This window comes from Scaptodrosophila lebanonensis, unplaced genomic scaffold (genome assembly GCF_003285725.1).
Source record: "Scaptodrosophila lebanonensis strain 11010-0011.00,11010-0021.00 unplaced genomic scaffold, SlebRS2 tig00000098-arrow-pilon, whole genome shotgun sequence".
Taxonomy (NCBI): Eukaryota; Metazoa; Arthropoda; class Insecta; order Diptera; family Drosophilidae; genus Scaptodrosophila; species Scaptodrosophila lebanonensis.
Window position 1 is genome coordinate 3,155,709 of NW_022060568.1, and position 19,493 is coordinate 3,175,201.

Consider the following 19,493-nt stretch of genomic DNA (forward strand, 5'->3'; position numbering starts at 1 on the left):
TCTTGTGAAGAGGCATATATCTACATAAATAGTTCTCTATAAATTTTTTGTATGTGTATCCACATCTATACATCTATATACACACACTTCGGTGAAATAAGCAAAAGCAAGCGAAATGATAATAATAATAGAAAGCAAAACATGTGCGTAAACGAAAGGGGGGTTGGGTGGGGGTAATGTTTGGGAAAATGGCATCGCTGTGTAAATACCTATACATATGCATATACCTCCTCCTATCTACATATGTACCTACATACATATGTACATATAGTATGTTCTGTATGGATGAAACTCGAAAAGCACAAGTGTATGTAGGATGCGCGTTCAGTGCCTTAACAAAAAAATATAAAAAAAGTTTGGCTCGTGCATTGCTCGAAAAATAAAATGAAAATGATAAAAGCAAAAATACAAAAATGTTCTACATGTAACAACTGAGCGAAGCAGCGACAGCAATAGCAACAGCAGCAGCAGCAGAAAAAACAGTTGCAAGTGTGTGTCACCCATTTTAAAACCAATATTTAATACATATTCGCTCATATGTATGCACATATAAACATATGCATACATATGTATATACTAGATTGGCCAACGGACCAGTTACATACATATATCCATCTATATATGTACATATATATAAATGAATATACGAATGAAAACGTGCTTGATTAATCAGCAAGGTAGTGATATCATCCAAAGCGGTGTCTCTGGCTCTCAAAATGTTAGGGCGGGGATGCCAAAGCCAGAGCCACTGGTGCTGCTGCTGCTGCTGTCGCTGTCACCGCCACCGCCTTCGCCTCCGCCGCTGTTGGCAGCAGAATTAGCCGCCAAGCTGACTGAATGGCTGTCTGACTAACTTAGGGGGCATTGCAATTCGATAAAGCTCGCGCTTTTTACAAGCGAATCAATAATGCAATGAACATATACATACATACTAACATACATAGATATGTATGTATGTACACATAGAGATACAAACAAACATACTGCCGTTTTAGACTGCCCGCCACATATGTTATGACATACATTTTGGGCTTGACTAAGCCGCCAATAACGATGGACGACGTCGACAACGACGGCGACGACGACGACGCTGCGTATGCGCCATATTGACCACATACTGTCATACTCTGCCATATTGGCATTGGCATACACATAAAAATCTGTGTTGTGTGCTGTGCTGTGCTGTGCTGTGCTGGGCTGTCGCTCGTGCTCTACGTATGACGTAATTTTTGTTTGACAACCCCAACAACAACAGCAACAGTAACAACACAAATGCTGCTAACGCCAACGACGGTGACGTTGACGCTCTGTTGATGGTATTCGTGTTACTATTGTTGTCGCTGTTGTTGTTTTTACTGGTGTTGGTGCTAGTGCTGCTGCCTAGTGTTGACAATTTTGGCCAAACAAAACGGGCACCAAAGTTTGGCCAAGAGCTCGCTCTAGAATTTTATGCGTTCGTGTGTATGTATGTGTCTATGCTTGTGTGTGTGTGTGTCTGTGTTAATGTTGCTGCCACAGGCCGCAGTTCGCAGCTTACAGCTCACAACCTTTATGCGTGCCTGCCACCAAGCTACCTCTCCATGCGCATTTACTCTCCCGTGTGCTCCATGTCGCCTCTCTCTCTACGCTGTAACAGCAGCAACACTAACACCAACCAGCACCAACACACACACACACACACATTTCCCAGTCACATTCAACATTCCAAATTCCAAATTCACAGTAGCAGTCTCCGGCTCTCGGTTTCGGTCTCCGTGTCGGTCTTGGACTCAAGTCTCGTCATCGCCAACACCATCCTCGTCTGCTCCAACAGTCAATGTGTGTGAGTGTGCTTTATATACATACATATGTACATACATATATACTCGTATGTATATGTATAAGTGTATATACATATATATTATATTTTATATGTATATGAGTGTGTGTGTGTGTGTGTGTGGTGTGGTAATGAACAATGCACGCTTAAGTGCTGAGTTTGCCGCTTTGCCAATAATTGGCTGACAACAGTAAGAACAACAACACTAGGCAGTAGGTTGCTATAAAACTTCTAGGCAAAAGGCGTGCGTGGGCGTGGTGCAATAATATCTATGTACATATATACATACATACACCCATACATACATACTTACATCCATATACATACATACATATGTATATAAAAGAAAGGTACATGAAGCCCAACTTGTCCCTCGGGAGCATTCGTCAAACATAACGTGCGTGCTTCTGAATTTGTTGTTTTTCTATTTTCTGATACCTTCTGTGCGTTTTTTTTTTTCATATCTCGTGCCCATCGTGGGCTTTCTTTCTACAATGTGCCTTGAAGTCTTTTGGGCTAAGGCTTTCTTGTCTAATTGAAATTCCGTGCAGTTCAAGAAAAAAACAAAAAACCAACAACAAAAACAACAAAACAGCGTGCAGAGAATGTCAATACAGCAAAATTAAAAGGCTAAAGCCTAAGCGCAGCTTACTACAAGTGCAAACAACAACAACAATAACAAAAGCTGCCATGTACTGTACATACAGGCGTACGTACTTATGTATGTAGTGTGCGTGCGTGCATGTGTGTGAGCCGTATTAAGTAAACAGACATCGAACCCGGCGTTAAATACGATAAAAATAATAAATTAAATTGCGATTGCTCATTGTCAACTCCGAACTGGAGCTGCAATACACCGAACCCTGCCCCTCGAGTCCGAATCCGAATCCGATTTCGAATCCAAAGCGTCCGTTGGCGGCGACATTGTCATGCTCGTGCGTCAACCTCAAAGCTGAGCCTCAGAAGAAAAAACAAAAGAAAGAAAAAACGGGAACATTTAAATATGATATTTGCTTGTAAATATGTACTTATGTATGTATGTTTGTGTGCGCCTCTCGATAAGCCCATTGAGAACACAAGCAGCCGTTTGGATTTACAAAAAGAAAAAACAATAAACAAACTTTGTAACAGATATCTGTACATACATAAGTGTGTGGGCGTCAACTAAGACTTTCCATGAACAAAGTACACTCAACGAACTGTATGGCAAAAGTATTACAAAGTTTTGGAAACATTGCCCAAGAATTGTTCCCACGGAACTACCAAGGCCTAAGGCTTTGAAGCACTTAAGGACATGTTACGTCTAGCGTGTTTCTAATTTGACTCATGAGCCTACTTTTTTCATTTATCGCACCCGCATTGCATATTAAATTATTTGTTAGTTTCCAATCAACACCCACACTAACCAATTCTCATTGTACGTGGTAGAATTTTACAAAGCACAGCACGCTTATAAATCAAGCGCCCACAGCTCGTATTAATAGCACACAATGGTAGAATGACCTCTTGGGAATTATTAATAAATAGCAGTATAATGGTAATTTTGAGTCAAACCCTTTCGGGACATACGAATATACTAATTTAGTTCAATTCTCACTGCATAGCGATATTCCCTCTATGATCATAAACTACATATCTTTCGTGTACTTTTTGCTTCCAAATCTTTCTATACAAACAAAGTTAAGCTTGTTCCAAAATTTGTGCCCAATATTTTGATGAGTAAAATAGAACTTCTCATAAAAACATAGGATATAATGGCCAAACAATTCGATCAAATATATCAATAATTGCTCCATAACTGAAGGCAAGCGTACTTATCGTCATAAGCGAGTATATAGCCATAATATTGGATCTACCATTAATTCTTCTAGGTATTAAAAACCGCACACGCCCAAAGCAATGTACTCTTTTCACTTTTCAGTGAAGTGTACGAGTATATGTAAATATAAATGTAACTGAAAAATGTCTGAACAACACAACAGGAATGTTTTATATAGTATTACCGATCAAATTAACAGAAAATTATCATAAAAATTTTTCGGAAATTTCGTAAATCACCAAACCCCACCAATTGAAAATATTGATTGTTTGTTATTATTATCCATATATACAAGCAAATAAAATATTATGGGCTAATATTTGCCGGCATGTGGAGTGCAAGCACGTGCCAGATTGGATCGTCGAATATGTTGGAATCGTTTTATTGGCACGCAATGGGGCGCTTATCAAATATGTCATAGTTGTGACAGTAATCCAATAACATTTGCTGTTCGTAGACTCCATATGCACCGAAATGGTTGCTCAAGCATGACTCGCCTGTGCTCGTTCTGTAGTATTCTGAGAAGAATGATGACTAGATCAGATATAATTTTATCTTAATAAAAAAATAATAATAATGATGAGAAACATTGCTCAGTAATTATTGTAGACTTAATAAAAACATTGAGTAGAGTGAGTTGCTCATTATTTCCCAGATATTGCATTCTCAGTTGTTTACGTGCTGAGTGAGTTTTAAGATAATCGTCTACGTTTTAAATTTGTTGGTTTCTCCAAACTACTAAACACCTTTCCCGTTTTATTAATGCGTTACGTAAAAGATATGCCACATATGGACATATAGTACATACTATATCTATCTACACAAAGATTTTTGATTATTATTGTGGCTTTTTTTTCCTTTTTTTGTTTTGCTTACTTTGACGTCACTACCTTGGCTGGCTAATGCCGTACGATTTGGTTGCCATTGGTCATTACCAGTATTTGTATCGACATGTTTATGAGTACCAGACGCCAAACTGCACTACACTAGCCAAACAAACAAACAAACAAATGTACAATTGTACAGAGAATATATGTACATATTGTGTGTGTGTATGTATGTACGATATGTGTGTATAGGCCTTGATTTCGCATGCGCTATGGCAAACGATTGAAAGACCTTGTATTATATGCCTGTATCTAGTATATACATATGTTTGTACATACACATATTCTACAATTATACGCTTTTGCAATAACAATAATAATTGTATGATTATATGGGAACGCTGGTGGACAGAGTCAGAACAACATAGTGCGAGTACTACACGTGTACATACATACAAGTATAACTCTTGAAGTCCTTATCTAGGAATGACGATTTTCTCGAGCTGCAATCAGTATTTGAATCAAATATACACATATCACATATGTATTCACAATATGGAATTACGATAGCGGGCTTTCTGGCGTTTTGACAACGCATAAATTTTAGCATTGACAAGTACCGCAAACCGGTCCCATCTACATTTTGCGAGATTTATAGTATATACTACATATACCCGCAGCCGCCACCGCCATGCAAACAGAGAAAGATTGCCTCACCGGCTCTGATAAGTCGTCTATGACGCCATACTGCGGTATCGTCGCGACGTCCCGAAGATTGTGGGTGCTGTCGTCATAAACGAACATAAAGACCGCAAAGAACACTTATCTTGACTAACATAAAACGTCCCTACTTATTAACTAACCCAACTGACTGACCAATAAAAACAACTTGGCATGCAGTGCATGGTAATTAGTTTTCGCTTGGACGTCTTTTCGGGCAGGCAGCTAGTTGAGTGGTTCCGTGCTTCCGTGCCGTTAAGGACCAGACCAAAGCTTAGCATAACTACAAAATCTACATACATATCTACATATATGCATGTATAATATATATATATATATATGTATGTATGTATATACTCGTATAAAGACAGCATATTCCCTCCTGCTTTGAAGGGCAGCCATCGCAGATAGTTTGGGACATTTGGGACGTTTGGGACGGTTTGTGGAATTCAGGTGAAGCCGCTATATTTAGATACATTGCGAACATACTCGTATACTCGTATTCTCATGCTCGTTCGCTCGCCAAAGTCGCCAGCGTCGGTCGCAAAAAGCTTTAATATATTTAGTGTGTTTTATGTACTTGTGTACCAAACCGTAGCATACCATACCATACCAAACCATACCATACCATACAAAACCGAACCATACCGCATACACAAATAATGTACTATGTGCGTGTGAATATTTCCAAGTTGAAGGTGCTTGGGGTTCAGCGGGCATCTTTATAGCTATCTTTGTGTGTAGTAGAAGGACTTTAATACACATCATTTGACTAATTAATTAGTTTTTCTACTCTCTCTGCTTCTCTCTGCCTCCGTCTCTGTCACTCTCTCCATTTCCCAATGCGCTCGCTCAGTCTCAGCGCGTCTAATATCTCCTTAGATTGTTCTTCAGGGGCAATAATGTGTGTGCTTGTGTGTTTATGTGTGTGTGTGTGTGTGTGTGTGTGTGTGTAATGTTTACAAGAAGAGCAATGGAGAGAGAGTACCGATAAAAATAGAATGGTTACAAAGACTAGAACATAGACTATCATCTAGAGACCAGTGACTAGTACAATGCCATGTACGTCAGCCGACCAGGCTTTTGTTTATGCATATCAATGCCTACCTGGCTCCATTGGCCAAATTCCATTGATCGCCTCCAGTGATCACTGATCAGCTATAATATTCGGTACAATTTTTATTTTCTACACAAGCGAGCACTCATTCTAATTTTGTTTAGCTTCCAAATCGTTGCCAAATACCGATCATGCTTTTTAAACAATGGACAAATCAGTTAAGATCAGTTACTATGTGATCATCGGGGCAAAAGAAAGTGATTAAAAGACAAGTCTAAGTCAAATCCACGATCATAGATCAATCAGTTCTACAATATTATGTATATAGTAGCAGGCATTGCTGCAATTAATTCTTATATATATACTAGACTATATAAATTGAAATTGATTAGCCAAAATAATCATATTCTTTTACTAAAAGCCTACTCTCTCTCGCGCCCTCCCACCTTCTCCTTCCCCATATGAGGCTGTCCAATTGATGCCTTGACCCCTGCGCCCCCTTACTTATTGCTTCTTGGCCAATTTGCTGACGTCGTTGTCTCGTGCTCGCCACCCGTGAGGCGTGAGCATTTTGGTTTTGGTTGCTAGACGATGAAGACGACGACGGCGACGACGCTCTGAGATAAAAGCCAGCCAGCCAGCCAGCCAACTAGCCAGCCGCATACATACATATGTACATATAGTATAACTACGTATACGTATATTTGCCCAGGCGAATTTGTTGATTTATTTTCGAAATATTTTTTTGTTCAATGCAAATATTAGGTGTGTGTGTCTGCCCAGCCAGCCAGCCAGCCAACCAACCAACCAACCGGCGCGTCTTCTATACGCACGATAGCTGAAAAATCTAAATACTGCGAGACTCGGTGAGAGTTTCTCACAGCATCGCATCGGAATCGGCATCGGCATTAGCACCAGTACCAGCACCAGCACCAGCATCAGCATCAGCACCATTAGGACACACACACATTCGAACGAAAAAATATCCGGCTGGCCAGAAAGAAAGAAAGAAAGAAAGAATTAAAGAAAGAAAGGGGGAACGAAGTGGTGGGCAGACAGGAAGGCGGGCAGGCAGGGGCTGGTAGACAAATGGACAGATGGACAGACTATCACGCAGACACAAAAAGTAGAGACACAGACGAACGCGTCTAATTATATACATATGAGTTTCTCAAATGGGCTTTACACACAGGGAGGCGGCATTCAGGCATTCAGTAGAGGCGGCAGAGGAAGAGATAGAATCGGAGGCGAGCAGGCGAACAGGCAGAGATGCCATATGCGAATCATGCCTTAGTTTCAGCGACAAGCATTTCATATACTGCGATTGCGTTCCCGTATATACAAACCTATACAAACCAAATAATAGACATCCAGCTGCAGGCTATAGCTATAGTCTAGCTATAAGGTCAGGTCTTGCATTATCTACATTTTTGCATATTGCTGCATCAAGAGGAGCTTCTATTATTATTATTTATTGTTATTGAGTTCGTTTTATTTTTACGTTTTGTTCATGCAAAATCCATAAAGTTTACACACACACATACACACACACACACCCACAAACAGATACACAAAGGTCTATTATATGAGTTTACTGATGCATCCAATTGCATTTTTACACTTTCAGATTATATTATAACAAATGGCCACAATCGATGGAAGACCGGCGCAATATGGGATTTCTCTTAAACAATTACGAGAGCTCATGGAGCACCGTGGCAGGGAAGGTGTAGCGAAGATAAGTGAATTCGGTGGTATTCATGAGATATGCAAGAAGTTATACACATCTCCGAACGAAGGTAATTCCCATCCCATCTGAAAGGATATTTTCATTTTGGATCGACATTGAGTTTGTTTTCATTTCCCACCCGTAGGCCTAAGTGGGTCCAAAGCTGATGAGGAGCACAGACGTGAGACATTCGGCTCGAATGTAATACCACCGAAGCCACCAAAAACATTTCTAACACTAGTCTGGGAGGCGCTTCAAGATGTAACACTTATTATTTTAGAGGTAGCTGCATTAGTATCACTTGGTTTATCATTTTACAAACCCGCCGACGAGGATGCACGTGAGTAACCAAAATATAAACCGTCTCCCCATTTGAATCCCTCACCACATTACCTTTTCACTTTGCATTTTTCAGCTTTACTTCAAGAGGAGGACGAACACCATGGTTGGATCGAGGGTCTGGCTATCCTTATTTCGGTCATTGTAGTTGTGCTAGTTACAGCGTTCAATGATTATTCAAAGGAACGACAATTCCGCGGCCTTCAGAGCCGCATCGAGGGTGAGCACAAGTTTTCCGTTATACGCGGCGGCGAGGTGTGCCAAATTTCCGTTGGTGACATTCTTGTGGGTGATATTGCCCAGATCAAGTACGGCGACCTTTTGCCCGCTGATGGCTGCCTTATACAAAGCAACGATTTAAAGGTGCGTTGTCGTACGATCCATTCATTATTTAAGATGTAATATTACAAATCCTGATATGATTTGATTGCTCATCTTTACCAGGTGGACGAGTCTTCGCTAACTGGCGAGTCTGATCATGTGAAAAAGGGTACCGATGTCGATCCCATGGTTCTATCCGGCACCCACGTTATGGAAGGAAGCGGCAAAATGATTGTGACAGCCGTGGGTGTCAACTCGCAAGCTGGCATTATTTTCACTCTGCTTGGCGCCGCCGTCGATGAACAGGAAGCGGAAATTAAGAAGATGAAGAAAGGTAATTATGTCATTTCAATTAAATAGCAACGACGACCACACCCTCACAAACGACCCACAACGACCCGAAACTTTCCTCTGTACACTCAAACTTACATTATCCGTTTCGTATAATAAGAAGCCAGCTACCCAATTATTTAGTCTGCTAGCCAGCCAGTCTAGCCCAGCCCAGCATTATGACGCTGTCCCCCCACACTAATACATATATATATGTTTGTAGACTAATTCTTTGGGCACTGTTTTCAACCCCATTTTTATATATCCTCAAAATCCCAATCTATTGAAAATCACTTGCTTTGAATTTTGTAACTACATGCTGTATACTTAGTACTTAGTAGATCATGCTATCTCTCTAACAAAATGCGGCTTCTATTCTGCAAAGATATACTGGCAAGAGGACTACTCGTGGCTCGGCCACCCAACAACGTTCTATATACGTGTATCTGCCGATCTTATACGCACATATAGTGCCAGCCGATTCGGCAATCCAAGTGTTCTGCTTAGCGCTTAGCAACAATGCAGTTCTTTAATCTTCTGTTCTTCTGTTTTTTGGGTACTTAAAAAAGAAAAAAGGATTATGAGCCAGCCACACAATTAATTATTAAATGTATTGCAATCAATAATCTATAATTATATTGTTTTTGTTTTTATTTTTATTTTTCCATATTCCAATTGTCATACGTGTTGCATGATGTGAATTGAATTGATTGATCCATCACTGAACTCCTTCATCTACCTCAATCAAACAACCAACCAATCAATCAAAACCACTCTACCACCACCAAACACCAAAACAACAACAAAAAAACCAAAAAATGAAAAACAAATCAAATAAACAAATTAAAATCCAATCGTATAACTTACCCGAAATTGACCGAAAACCAATCACTAAAACAAAACGGAACATTGATTGAATCAACCAACATAAAAATGAATTTGAATTCCCAATGATCAGAAGCTAAAAAGGCGAGCAAGCAAAAGAGCAAAAGCTTGACAGGTGAATAATTTGTTTCAGTTTATGTGTTTGTTGAACTCTAGCTGTTATAATCGGGGGATCGTCGGGGTAATTGTTTGTATAGTTTTCAGTTGAAGAATGATTGAAGAAGATTGTGTATCGATATATGGGGTAAATGAAATGAAAGGTTAATGTCGTAATCGTACAGTTTAAACCAAAAAAAAAAAAAAAAAAAGAAACAATAACCACTTCTTGTTTCAGCAATGGGGTTTCAAAAGACGCATTATGGATTTTGAATCTTTGTACAGTTTTTTTTAATTTTTTTTATTTGTTTATTCATGTATATATTTGTATATATCTATAAATCAGGGGGTGAGAGGGCACTCTTTCTAGATATATGTAGATGTACAGACAATGTATTATAATCAGTTAATGGAACGTGCTAATGCGTTCGTAACCAATTGAATGAAAACCATAACTATAACTAAAAGTGAAAAGTAAAAAAGAAAAAACAGAGAAACTAAAAACTACAATGTGATACTGATTTGCGGACAATGCAGGTGAGAACGATGGCCGCACCCCAATGAAAGCCGCGGCACATCCGCCACAGACGACGCAGAGCGAGGTTATCAAATCGGAATCGGATGGCAATCATGTTCAGCAACCATCGACATCAACCGCTGAAACGGGACACAAGAAGGAGAAATCTGTGCTGCAGGCGAAACTGACAAAGCTGGCAATACAAATTGGTTATGCAGGCTCCACCATTGCCGTGCTAACGGTCATTATTTTGATAATACAGTTCTGCATCAAGACCTTTGTGATCGATGACAGACCATGGAAGAACACATACGCCAATAACCTTGTGAAGCATTTGATTATTGGTGTCACAGTATTAGTGGTGGCGGTACCCGAGGGCCTGCCGCTAGCCGTAACACTATCTCTAGCCTATTCGGTTAAGGTAAGTGGACTGACTTGACTCTCATTCTCTCACAGCCCTCTCTCTCCTCAACCGCCTACAATCTCCTAACTTAAAACTCTATTCCTGTCGACAGAAAATGATGAAGGACAACAACTTGGTGCGCCATTTGGACGCCTGCGAAACGATGGGTAATGCCACTGCCATTTGCTCTGATAAGACTGGTACACTTACGACCAACCGTATGACCGTTGTGCAATCGTATATCTGCGAGAAATTGTGCAAGGTTCTGCCAACACTTACTGACATACCACAGCACGTGGGCAATCTGATCACCATGGGCATATCAGTGAACTCCGCCTACACCTCGAATATAATGGTATGCGTCCGAATCAAGTTGAATTGAGAAGTTCGTTTAAGAAACCTTTCACTATCCGTCTCGCAGTGTCCAAATCCCGGTGATTTGCCGGTACAGGTGGGCAACAAGACCGAGTGCGCGCTGCTGGGCTTTGTCCAGGCTCTGGGTGTTAAGTATCAATCGATTCGAGATGAGATTCCCGAGGATAAGTTCACACGCGTCTACACATTCAATTCGGTGCGTAAAAGCATGGGTACGGTTATTCCTAGACCGAACGGTGGCTATCGGCTCTACACCAAAGGTGCATCGGAGATCATCATGAAGAAGTGAGTGTCAATAATATAATAATAATTTGTACGATATGTATATTCGATTTATCATTTCAAGATGCTCCTTCATCTATGGCCACGAAGGAACTCTGGAGAAGTTTACACGTGATATGCAAGAGCGTCTTATACGCGAAGTGATCGAGCCAATGGCATGTGATGGCCTGCGCACCATTTCGGTGGCTTATCGTGATTTTGTGCCCGGCAAGGCGGCTCTCAATGAGGTGCACATCGACGGCGAGCCCAATTGGGATGATGAAGAGAACATTATGACGAACCTAACCTGTCTGTGCGTTGTCGGAATTGAGGATCCAGTGCGCCCCGAGGTACCCGATGCTATCCGCAAGTGCCAGCGTGCCGGCATTACTGTGCGTATGGTTACTGGTGATAATATCAACACGGCCCGTTCCATTGCCAGCAAGTGTGGTATTCTGCGACCCAACGATGACTTCTTGATACTGGAGGGCAAAGAATTCAACCGACGCATTCGTGACAGCAATGGCGATGTGAGTAAACACTGCCTAAGGCTATATACATATATACATATGCATATATACTTGTATAATTTTATAAACAATCCTTTTTGTTTACAGATTCAGCAACATCTTATTGACAAGGTCTGGCCCAAGCTGCGTGTATTGGCCCGTTCATCTCCTACCGACAAGTACACTTTGGTTAAAGGTGGGGAAGAAATTCAATAATCTTCTAAATATAGGGAATGCGGTGGTGTTTAATTGTTACTCGCAATTTATATTTTAGGCATAATTGACAGTATGGTTAGCGATAATCGCGAGGTCGTGGCTGTAACTGGCGACGGCACCAACGACGGACCCGCTCTAAAGAAAGCCGATGTTGGCTTTGCCATGGGCATTGCTGGCACTGATGTTGCCAAGGAGGCTTCCGACATTATTCTCACCGATGACAATTTCAGCAGCATTGTTAAAGCCGTTATGTGGGGTCGCAATGTGTACGATTCGATAGCCAAGTTCTTACAGTTTCAGTTAACAGTTAATGTAGTAGCCGTGATTGTCGCATTTATTGGCGCATGCGCTGTGCAGGATTCGCCTCTCAAGGTACGTGCAACGCTCTCTGACACCCAGACGCTCTCCAATTCTCCAATTAATGTACAACATACCATTCCTCTTCTCTACATTGACAGGCGGTGCAAATGTTGTGGGTTAACCTGATTATGGACACCCTCGCTTCCCTAGCTTTAGCCACGGAGTTGCCGACACCCGATCTACTGCTCCGCAAGCCATATGGCCGCACAAAACCACTGATTTCCCGCACAATGATGAAAAACATTTTGGGTCAGGCTCTGTATCAATTGGTAATCATTTTTGGCTTGCTCTTCGTAGGTAAGTTTCGTCCACCATCGCCTCCTCTTTTGAAGGTATTCACAATACGTTTAATTGCATATTTGGTTGTCTTCGGTTTTTGTAGGCGATATGATTTTGGACATTGAATCTGGTCGCGGACAAGAGCTCAACGCTGGCCCAACTCAACATTTCACCATAATCTTCAACACGTTCGTTATGATGACACTCTTCAATGAGATCAATGCACGCAAAATTCATGGTCAGCGCAACGTAATTGAGGGTCTATTTACAAATCCCATTTTCTACACCATCTGGATATTCACTATGATATCACAGGTATGCCTCCTAAGCTTTATTATTATTAAGTGCATACTGTCCCTTTGAATAGCGTATTCATCGAGTATTTCGTTCTTTTTTGGTGACAGGTCTTAATCATCCAATATGGTAAAATGGCTTTCTCAACAAGAGCCCTCTCACTTGACCAATGGCTCTGGTGCGTATTCTTCGGAATTGGTACATTAGTCTGGGGACAATTAATCACTTCAGTGCCTACAAGAAAGTTGCCTAAAATATTATCGTGAGTAAATGTTTCATGTTTACAAACGCTTCCCAAGCACACAAACAAACAAACCAAACCAAACAAACAAACACACAAAATGCACGCACAACGCACGATCGCTCGCTCGCACGCACGCACGCACCTTGGGCGACCAGCTGCCACGCCCCCTTCTCTGCTTTCCAATCCAATATAATATATTCTATGCAATTAATCTTATAACAAACAAAGAAACTATAAATAGTGTTAATTTATTGCCTATTTCACACCTTAAACTTAAGAATTAATTCGCTAGCCACATGATTCCAAAAGAACCAACCAAAAAACTAAAATAACTTTCGATGTGACTTGAGATGTTCTTGGAATTTGTGTTCGGTCTCGATACATACTTGCACACGCTTTTTTGGATCGCACTGTCACATAAATCTCGCACAGACACAGAATACCAATAAGATATTAAGTATGCCTATGCCAATGCCGAGTATTTCGAAGATATTTAGATACTTATATGTAAAACATGCCTTACATGCCCATGTATTTTAATTCAGTATTTTAGTTCGATAAGTCAGATCGACACAAGAAATGTTTAAAACAATCGCGTGTGTCAATTCCTTGTTATTATTATTATAATAATTATTGTGTTTTTTTTTTTTGCTGGTGTTTTTTTTTAATAAATCTATTTACATTGTTATATTGTATGTGCTGTATGTAGGCATAAGTTATGGCTTAAGAGTACGAGAATAAACTTTTATTTGCTGCATAAAAGTGATGTGATATTGATGGCCTGCGTCTCTGGTCCTTTATTAAATTTCTCATATTTTAGGTACTTTGTTAAATAATGTACAGATATGTGTTTCTATCATGTGTAAAAAAAGGCACCCATCAATACAACTATTTGTTAATGTAATTACCTTTGCTAATCTGTGATACTGATAGTTTTAGTGTCCGTGTAGCGTTAGTCTTAATGTCCAAATCATATCATTGATATGTATGTACAGTGTGTGTATTTGTGCCTAATAATTTTAAACCCCAATTCCACGCCATTCCATTCCAATGCATACATTCTTATCTGCAGTCAGTTATAGGACAGAAAGACTCCTATAATTGTGCAGCTATTGGATTATCTGTGCACATATCAATGGAGAGTTAGCATAATTAATTTGTACATATATACTTAACTATCTACATATCTTCGATACATTCAAGGCATCAAAACAACTTATGCATCAACCACACCCATTAACTTTTAAAATATTTCTCTATTTAACGCTGAAATGGGGCACGGGAATGGGAATGGAACTAATTGACTTTGAACTAACAAAAACAAAAAACAAAAAAAGAACTTACAAAGATACAAACTGTCTCACACACACACACATATAAATACAAATATATACACACATCCCTCTCGACGCTTATACAATTTTACTGACATGTTTCCAGATGGGGTCGTGGCCATCCGGAAGAATATACTGATGCCATGAACTTGGGTGAGGAGCGTTTCGATTCCATTGACTCCGACAAGAAGCCACGAGCCGGCCAAATTCTGTGGATACGCGGTCTAACTCGCCTACAAACCCAAGTAAGTGCGCTCTCACCTTTCAGCCCAACGAGTAAAAAAAAAAATACAAAAAAAAAAAGATTTTTTCTATTACGGATGGAATATCGATTACAAATTTGTTATTTTATCCTACTTTTTTGATTTATATCGTATTATAATTTATACATTGTTATTTGACTTTCATTTGAGTTTTCAGCGCGTATTCGTGCGCTTGGGCATATAGTACATACATAGATATATGGCCAGGCGTACTTGTACAGATTTACATATGTATTTTGATTTTCGATCGACATACATACAATACGTTTTATTTATTTTTTGAACCATTGCGCCGGAGTCACATTCGTGTTTTGAAAGAATTGGCATACGACCGCAGAAGTAACTGGCTAACGATTCGATCTCGATATAGATATACAGCATCGGAATTGCCATCGGATTGAGATCAGTGTCAGAACGTCTGGTGGGGGAAGGCGGCAAATTTACTTACAAAAGTCCTAAAACATCTTAGGCGGCCCGCCCCCCAAAAGATAATGACACCGGCCTCTGATGCCAAAACTATTAGCTGTTTAGGATCGTGGATCGTCTCAACTAATGCTTTTTAAATCTTCGCGAGTTTTTCACATACTTTAACCATCAATTGGGAACGTAATGAATATTATTTGAAGTCTTATTACTTATCTATATCTTAAAAGAATTTGTTCATTGATTGATTCATTCAATAATATGTTGAGAATTTTGGATTTTTTGTCTCGAATTTGGCATTCAGTGCGAGATATACTTATCTACTTGTTTATTTACTATTTTCTTTCATTGGGTTATATCGTATTTTTGCATATACTTACAAATATCGATTTATGTTATATTTGACTTACTTCATATATCCATTTACGTGACGTTTCGATATACATTCAGTACAGTACAGTACATACAAAACGCGCTTATGTGTTTGAGTCTGTTGTGTGCGCACACGAACAAGCACGGACGTGATCAATACCGATCCGATACCCTTTCTTTAGAAACTGAGAAGTCGAAACAAATACAAATACCATAAATGCGAACAGGCGTGGCAGTTATGTTGAAAAATAAAGCATACTTTGTGTGTGCATATACATATACGGGCATTTCATATACTATACATATGTATGCATATACATACATAAATACATACTACTCGGGCACACGACGCACAGCATTTGTGTTTCCAAAAGCTACTTTAATTACTTAAATAGTCAAGCATTCAGCACCGAGCCAAATTAAGGGGAGTAGTACCATCTCCCCGTCCACCATACCTCCCTGTCCTATTTCTCCAATCAAAATTGCTCCATCTCCTCCATAAATAATTCTAAAGCTAGACATTAATCCAATTTAAAGCTCAAGAAAATTGGTTGACTAGTTTTGTAAAGCAATCCTTCGAAAATGCTTCTGAAATGTTCCATCATTTCAATAACAGGTACATACTCGTATACACCTCAGATTTGAGACGAAGTTTCGCTTAGAAATCCCATTTAGGAACCACAAAACACATAAAGATAAGTCCAGTCTAGGGAGCCATGGTCGTGTATGTATGTATATGTATATGCCGCGATTAAAGAAGCTTTATTGTTGGCACACAGATCGCTAGGGTCCCGTCCTTTCAATTGAAATTTCTTTTGGTTTTTCTATTGTAATTTTTGAACTCTTAGTAGTTAGCAAAATGTTTAACGTTTGTAGTTGGCAAATTTTATTGGATTTGGATTTGAATTTTACCTAAAAGTGAAAATTAAATAAAAAAGCCACTCATCTTCTTTAGCTTTCTCTCTCTCTCTCTCCTCTCTAGCTTTCTCTCTCTATCTGTAACTATGTCTGTCTCTCTTTCTCTCTCTGTCTGTCTGTCTCTCTTCCACTTAACTTCAAACCATTTTCTCGAAACTTATTATTCTAAAAAAAATTATCCTTAACAAAATAATAAATCACACTCTTTTGCTCTTCGTCTCACTCTGATTGATTCTCACCTGTGCTTAGAATTTTTGCCTACGCTATCCTTATAATCTGTTAAACCGCAACAAGTTTTACACCTACTACCTATGTATCTAGTTGAACACTTCAATACTCTTCCCGAATGCTTATACAAATACAATAAATAGAAATACATGTCCAGTGTACGTGAAACATAGAAAAGTGCATATGTATATGACGACGCTTTAGTAAAAACTCATGCCATCATCCACACCCCCCTCTCTCTCTCTCTCTCTCTATGTCTCTGTCTTCAATACAACATGTGTACGTACTACTAACCAAACCAAACCGAACCAAAAACAACTCAAAAACCAACAAACCCCTAGCTAACTCTACAACAACTAATCACCCATAGCTACTTAAAGTAATTTCTAAACAACAACAAAAATGCATCAAACTTTACACAAACATTCATATGTATATGCATTTGGCAAGCCGCAGGCTTCGTCCATTTGTAGCATTGAGCTTTTCACGGGCGGTATTGTGGGTAGGTATTCCATCCAGTATTCCAGTAGCTGGCGTTTCCATTACACTTGGCCATCCGTCTGATTATTGACGCTTGTGTGTCGGGAAATCTTTCACCACAATATCTTTTTGCAAAGGTCAGGTCGCGTCGATCATCGCTCTACGGTACACTGATAAAAACAAACACAACATACACTCACGCTCACACACACACACACACACATATACATATACACAGGCACAGACACAGACACAAACATACAATTTCCAAATGGAGACCTAAAGGCGCTCTCTGCTCGGCGTTGTGTACTTTACTTTTCCATAACTCCCACGCCTCCTTTGTTGCTCCTTTCACCAAAGACGTGCCATATTTATATATACATACAGATATATACATCTATATATGTATATACTCGTATATATATATGTGTGTACATATACATACATATTCTACATGAAAAACGCAATATTCCGCAATGATTTTTTTGTTTTGTGTCATTTGATGAGCTATTTGTTTTTTATATAGACACGTATGTACAAGTATTTCGTTTATATTCACAATATTCACCTTCAGTTATTGTTTGCTCTCGGTTTCCAGTTTCCGTTACCATTAACCGTTTCCTATTTTCAATTTCCGTTCTTTCCTATCAGTCTCTCGCTCTCTCTCGAACTCATACCGCATTCCATAAGATCTGAACAGCTACAGTCTGAAAAGTCAACAACATTACATACATACATATATTGCTAAAATCGACTAATATATGTACAACACTCAACACTAAACACACAAACACATGCATAGATACTACTACATAGATACTACTACATACATACATACATACATACATATCTACTATGTTAAAATGTTATTTATTTGTTTGTCTAAATTGCGTGCCTCAATTCTCAATTGTCTCGAATGAAGGAACGACACACAAGAAACACACTCACACAACAACCACACACACACATACACACACAAACAAAATCGCTAAATCAATTTTTTATCCGATCCATCATTCACTGCAACTACTTTTTTGAACTAATATTAAAAAAATTGATAATTTTCAATTCATATTTTTCATCCTTCTTTTAAAATGCTTAAAACCAATCCCGATCGATCGATTGACAAAAAAAAAAAATGAAAAAAAATATATATATTAATATATACATATATATATATACCAATCATAAATCATAAATAAAACAAAATGAATAATAAATTGCAAACTGAAACTCATAAAATCAACAAAACAATAAAAAATTAAAAACCAAAATATGCAAACGTAAAATGCAACAAAAAAATACAAACAAAAAACAAAACTATCGAATACATCGCAATCGCTATCGAAATCGAATATTGCAAAATCTGAAACTGATAATTCGCGCCAAATACTCAACTAACGCCCAGATTTCAGTACCGGTAAGAAATGTGTGTTTCATTTTATTTATTGGCAACTAGACGGTGTTTTGTTATGTACCCTACCACTCCATTCCACACCACCCCACCCCAACCCACCGCTCTCCCCCCACCCATCATCTACCAGCTGCCACCCCCATACCATCCCCAACCAGCCAACCAACTGCCTCGCTTCACAACTGCCATCAAAATCCAATGCTTCCTATTTTCCACACTCCCCCACTTCCCACATCGTCCATCCCACTGCTACCCGCCCATATCTGTCTATCATCCTTTCTATAGACTTTCTGCCATTTACATATGCATATTTATGTATAAGTATGGTACGATATTATACACAATATGTGCCATTATACATATATATATATCTATACTTATATACATATATATAATATATGCATATGTGTGCGTAGCATAGAAATTTGATAAGTACCTTCCGTTTGTTCTTATTATTATTATGATTATTGCAAATTATAATGTAATTACCGATTTTGAAATACATACATAATTGTGTTCTTTCACATGAATGTACATAGTAGTTCTTCGTGCCTTTCATTTGGAATTTAATTCTGATTTCGATTACTTTTGATTTCCCGATCGTTATCGATTTACTTGAGATAAGTTACATTTTGATTTCCACCTTCGATTATTCCTGATT

At 39.1% G+C, this 19,493-nt stretch overlaps 1 protein-coding gene across 15 annotated transcripts in view; it reads left to right on the plus strand.

Annotated features, from left to right (window-relative positions):
- The window catches only part of LOC115627862 (plasma membrane calcium-transporting ATPase 1), a 35,464-nt gene that overhangs the window by 2,217 nt on the left and 13,754 nt on the right, over positions 1–19,493 (plus strand). For 5 of the 15 annotated variants that reach the window (XM_030523732.1, XM_030523735.1, XM_030523737.1 and 2 more), the window contains exons 1-15: positions 7,885–8,041; positions 8,117–8,311; positions 8,387–8,673; positions 8,755–8,965; positions 9,920–9,961; positions 10,480–10,880; positions 10,975–11,217; positions 11,284–11,522; positions 11,584–12,028; positions 12,116–12,203; positions 12,282–12,595; positions 12,682–12,880; positions 12,966–13,177; positions 13,267–13,418; positions 14,841–14,979. In XM_030523732.1, the coding sequence (XP_030379592.1) occupies positions 7,885–8,041; positions 8,117–8,311; positions 8,387–8,673; positions 8,755–8,965; positions 9,920–9,961; positions 10,480–10,880; positions 10,975–11,217; positions 11,284–11,522; positions 11,584–12,028; positions 12,116–12,203; positions 12,282–12,595; positions 12,682–12,880; positions 12,966–13,177; positions 13,267–13,418; positions 14,841–14,979 (3,324 nt within the window). Of the gene's footprint in view, positions 1–7,869; positions 8,042–8,116; positions 8,312–8,386; positions 8,674–8,754; positions 8,966–9,919; positions 9,962–10,479; positions 10,881–10,974; positions 11,218–11,283; positions 11,523–11,583; positions 12,029–12,115; positions 12,204–12,281; positions 12,596–12,681; positions 12,881–12,965; positions 13,178–13,266; positions 13,419–14,840; positions 14,980–18,826; positions 18,839–19,493 lie in introns of those variants that run through there. The other 10 variants (XM_030523726.1, XM_030523727.1, XM_030523725.1 and 7 more) reach the window with 4 other exon arrangements.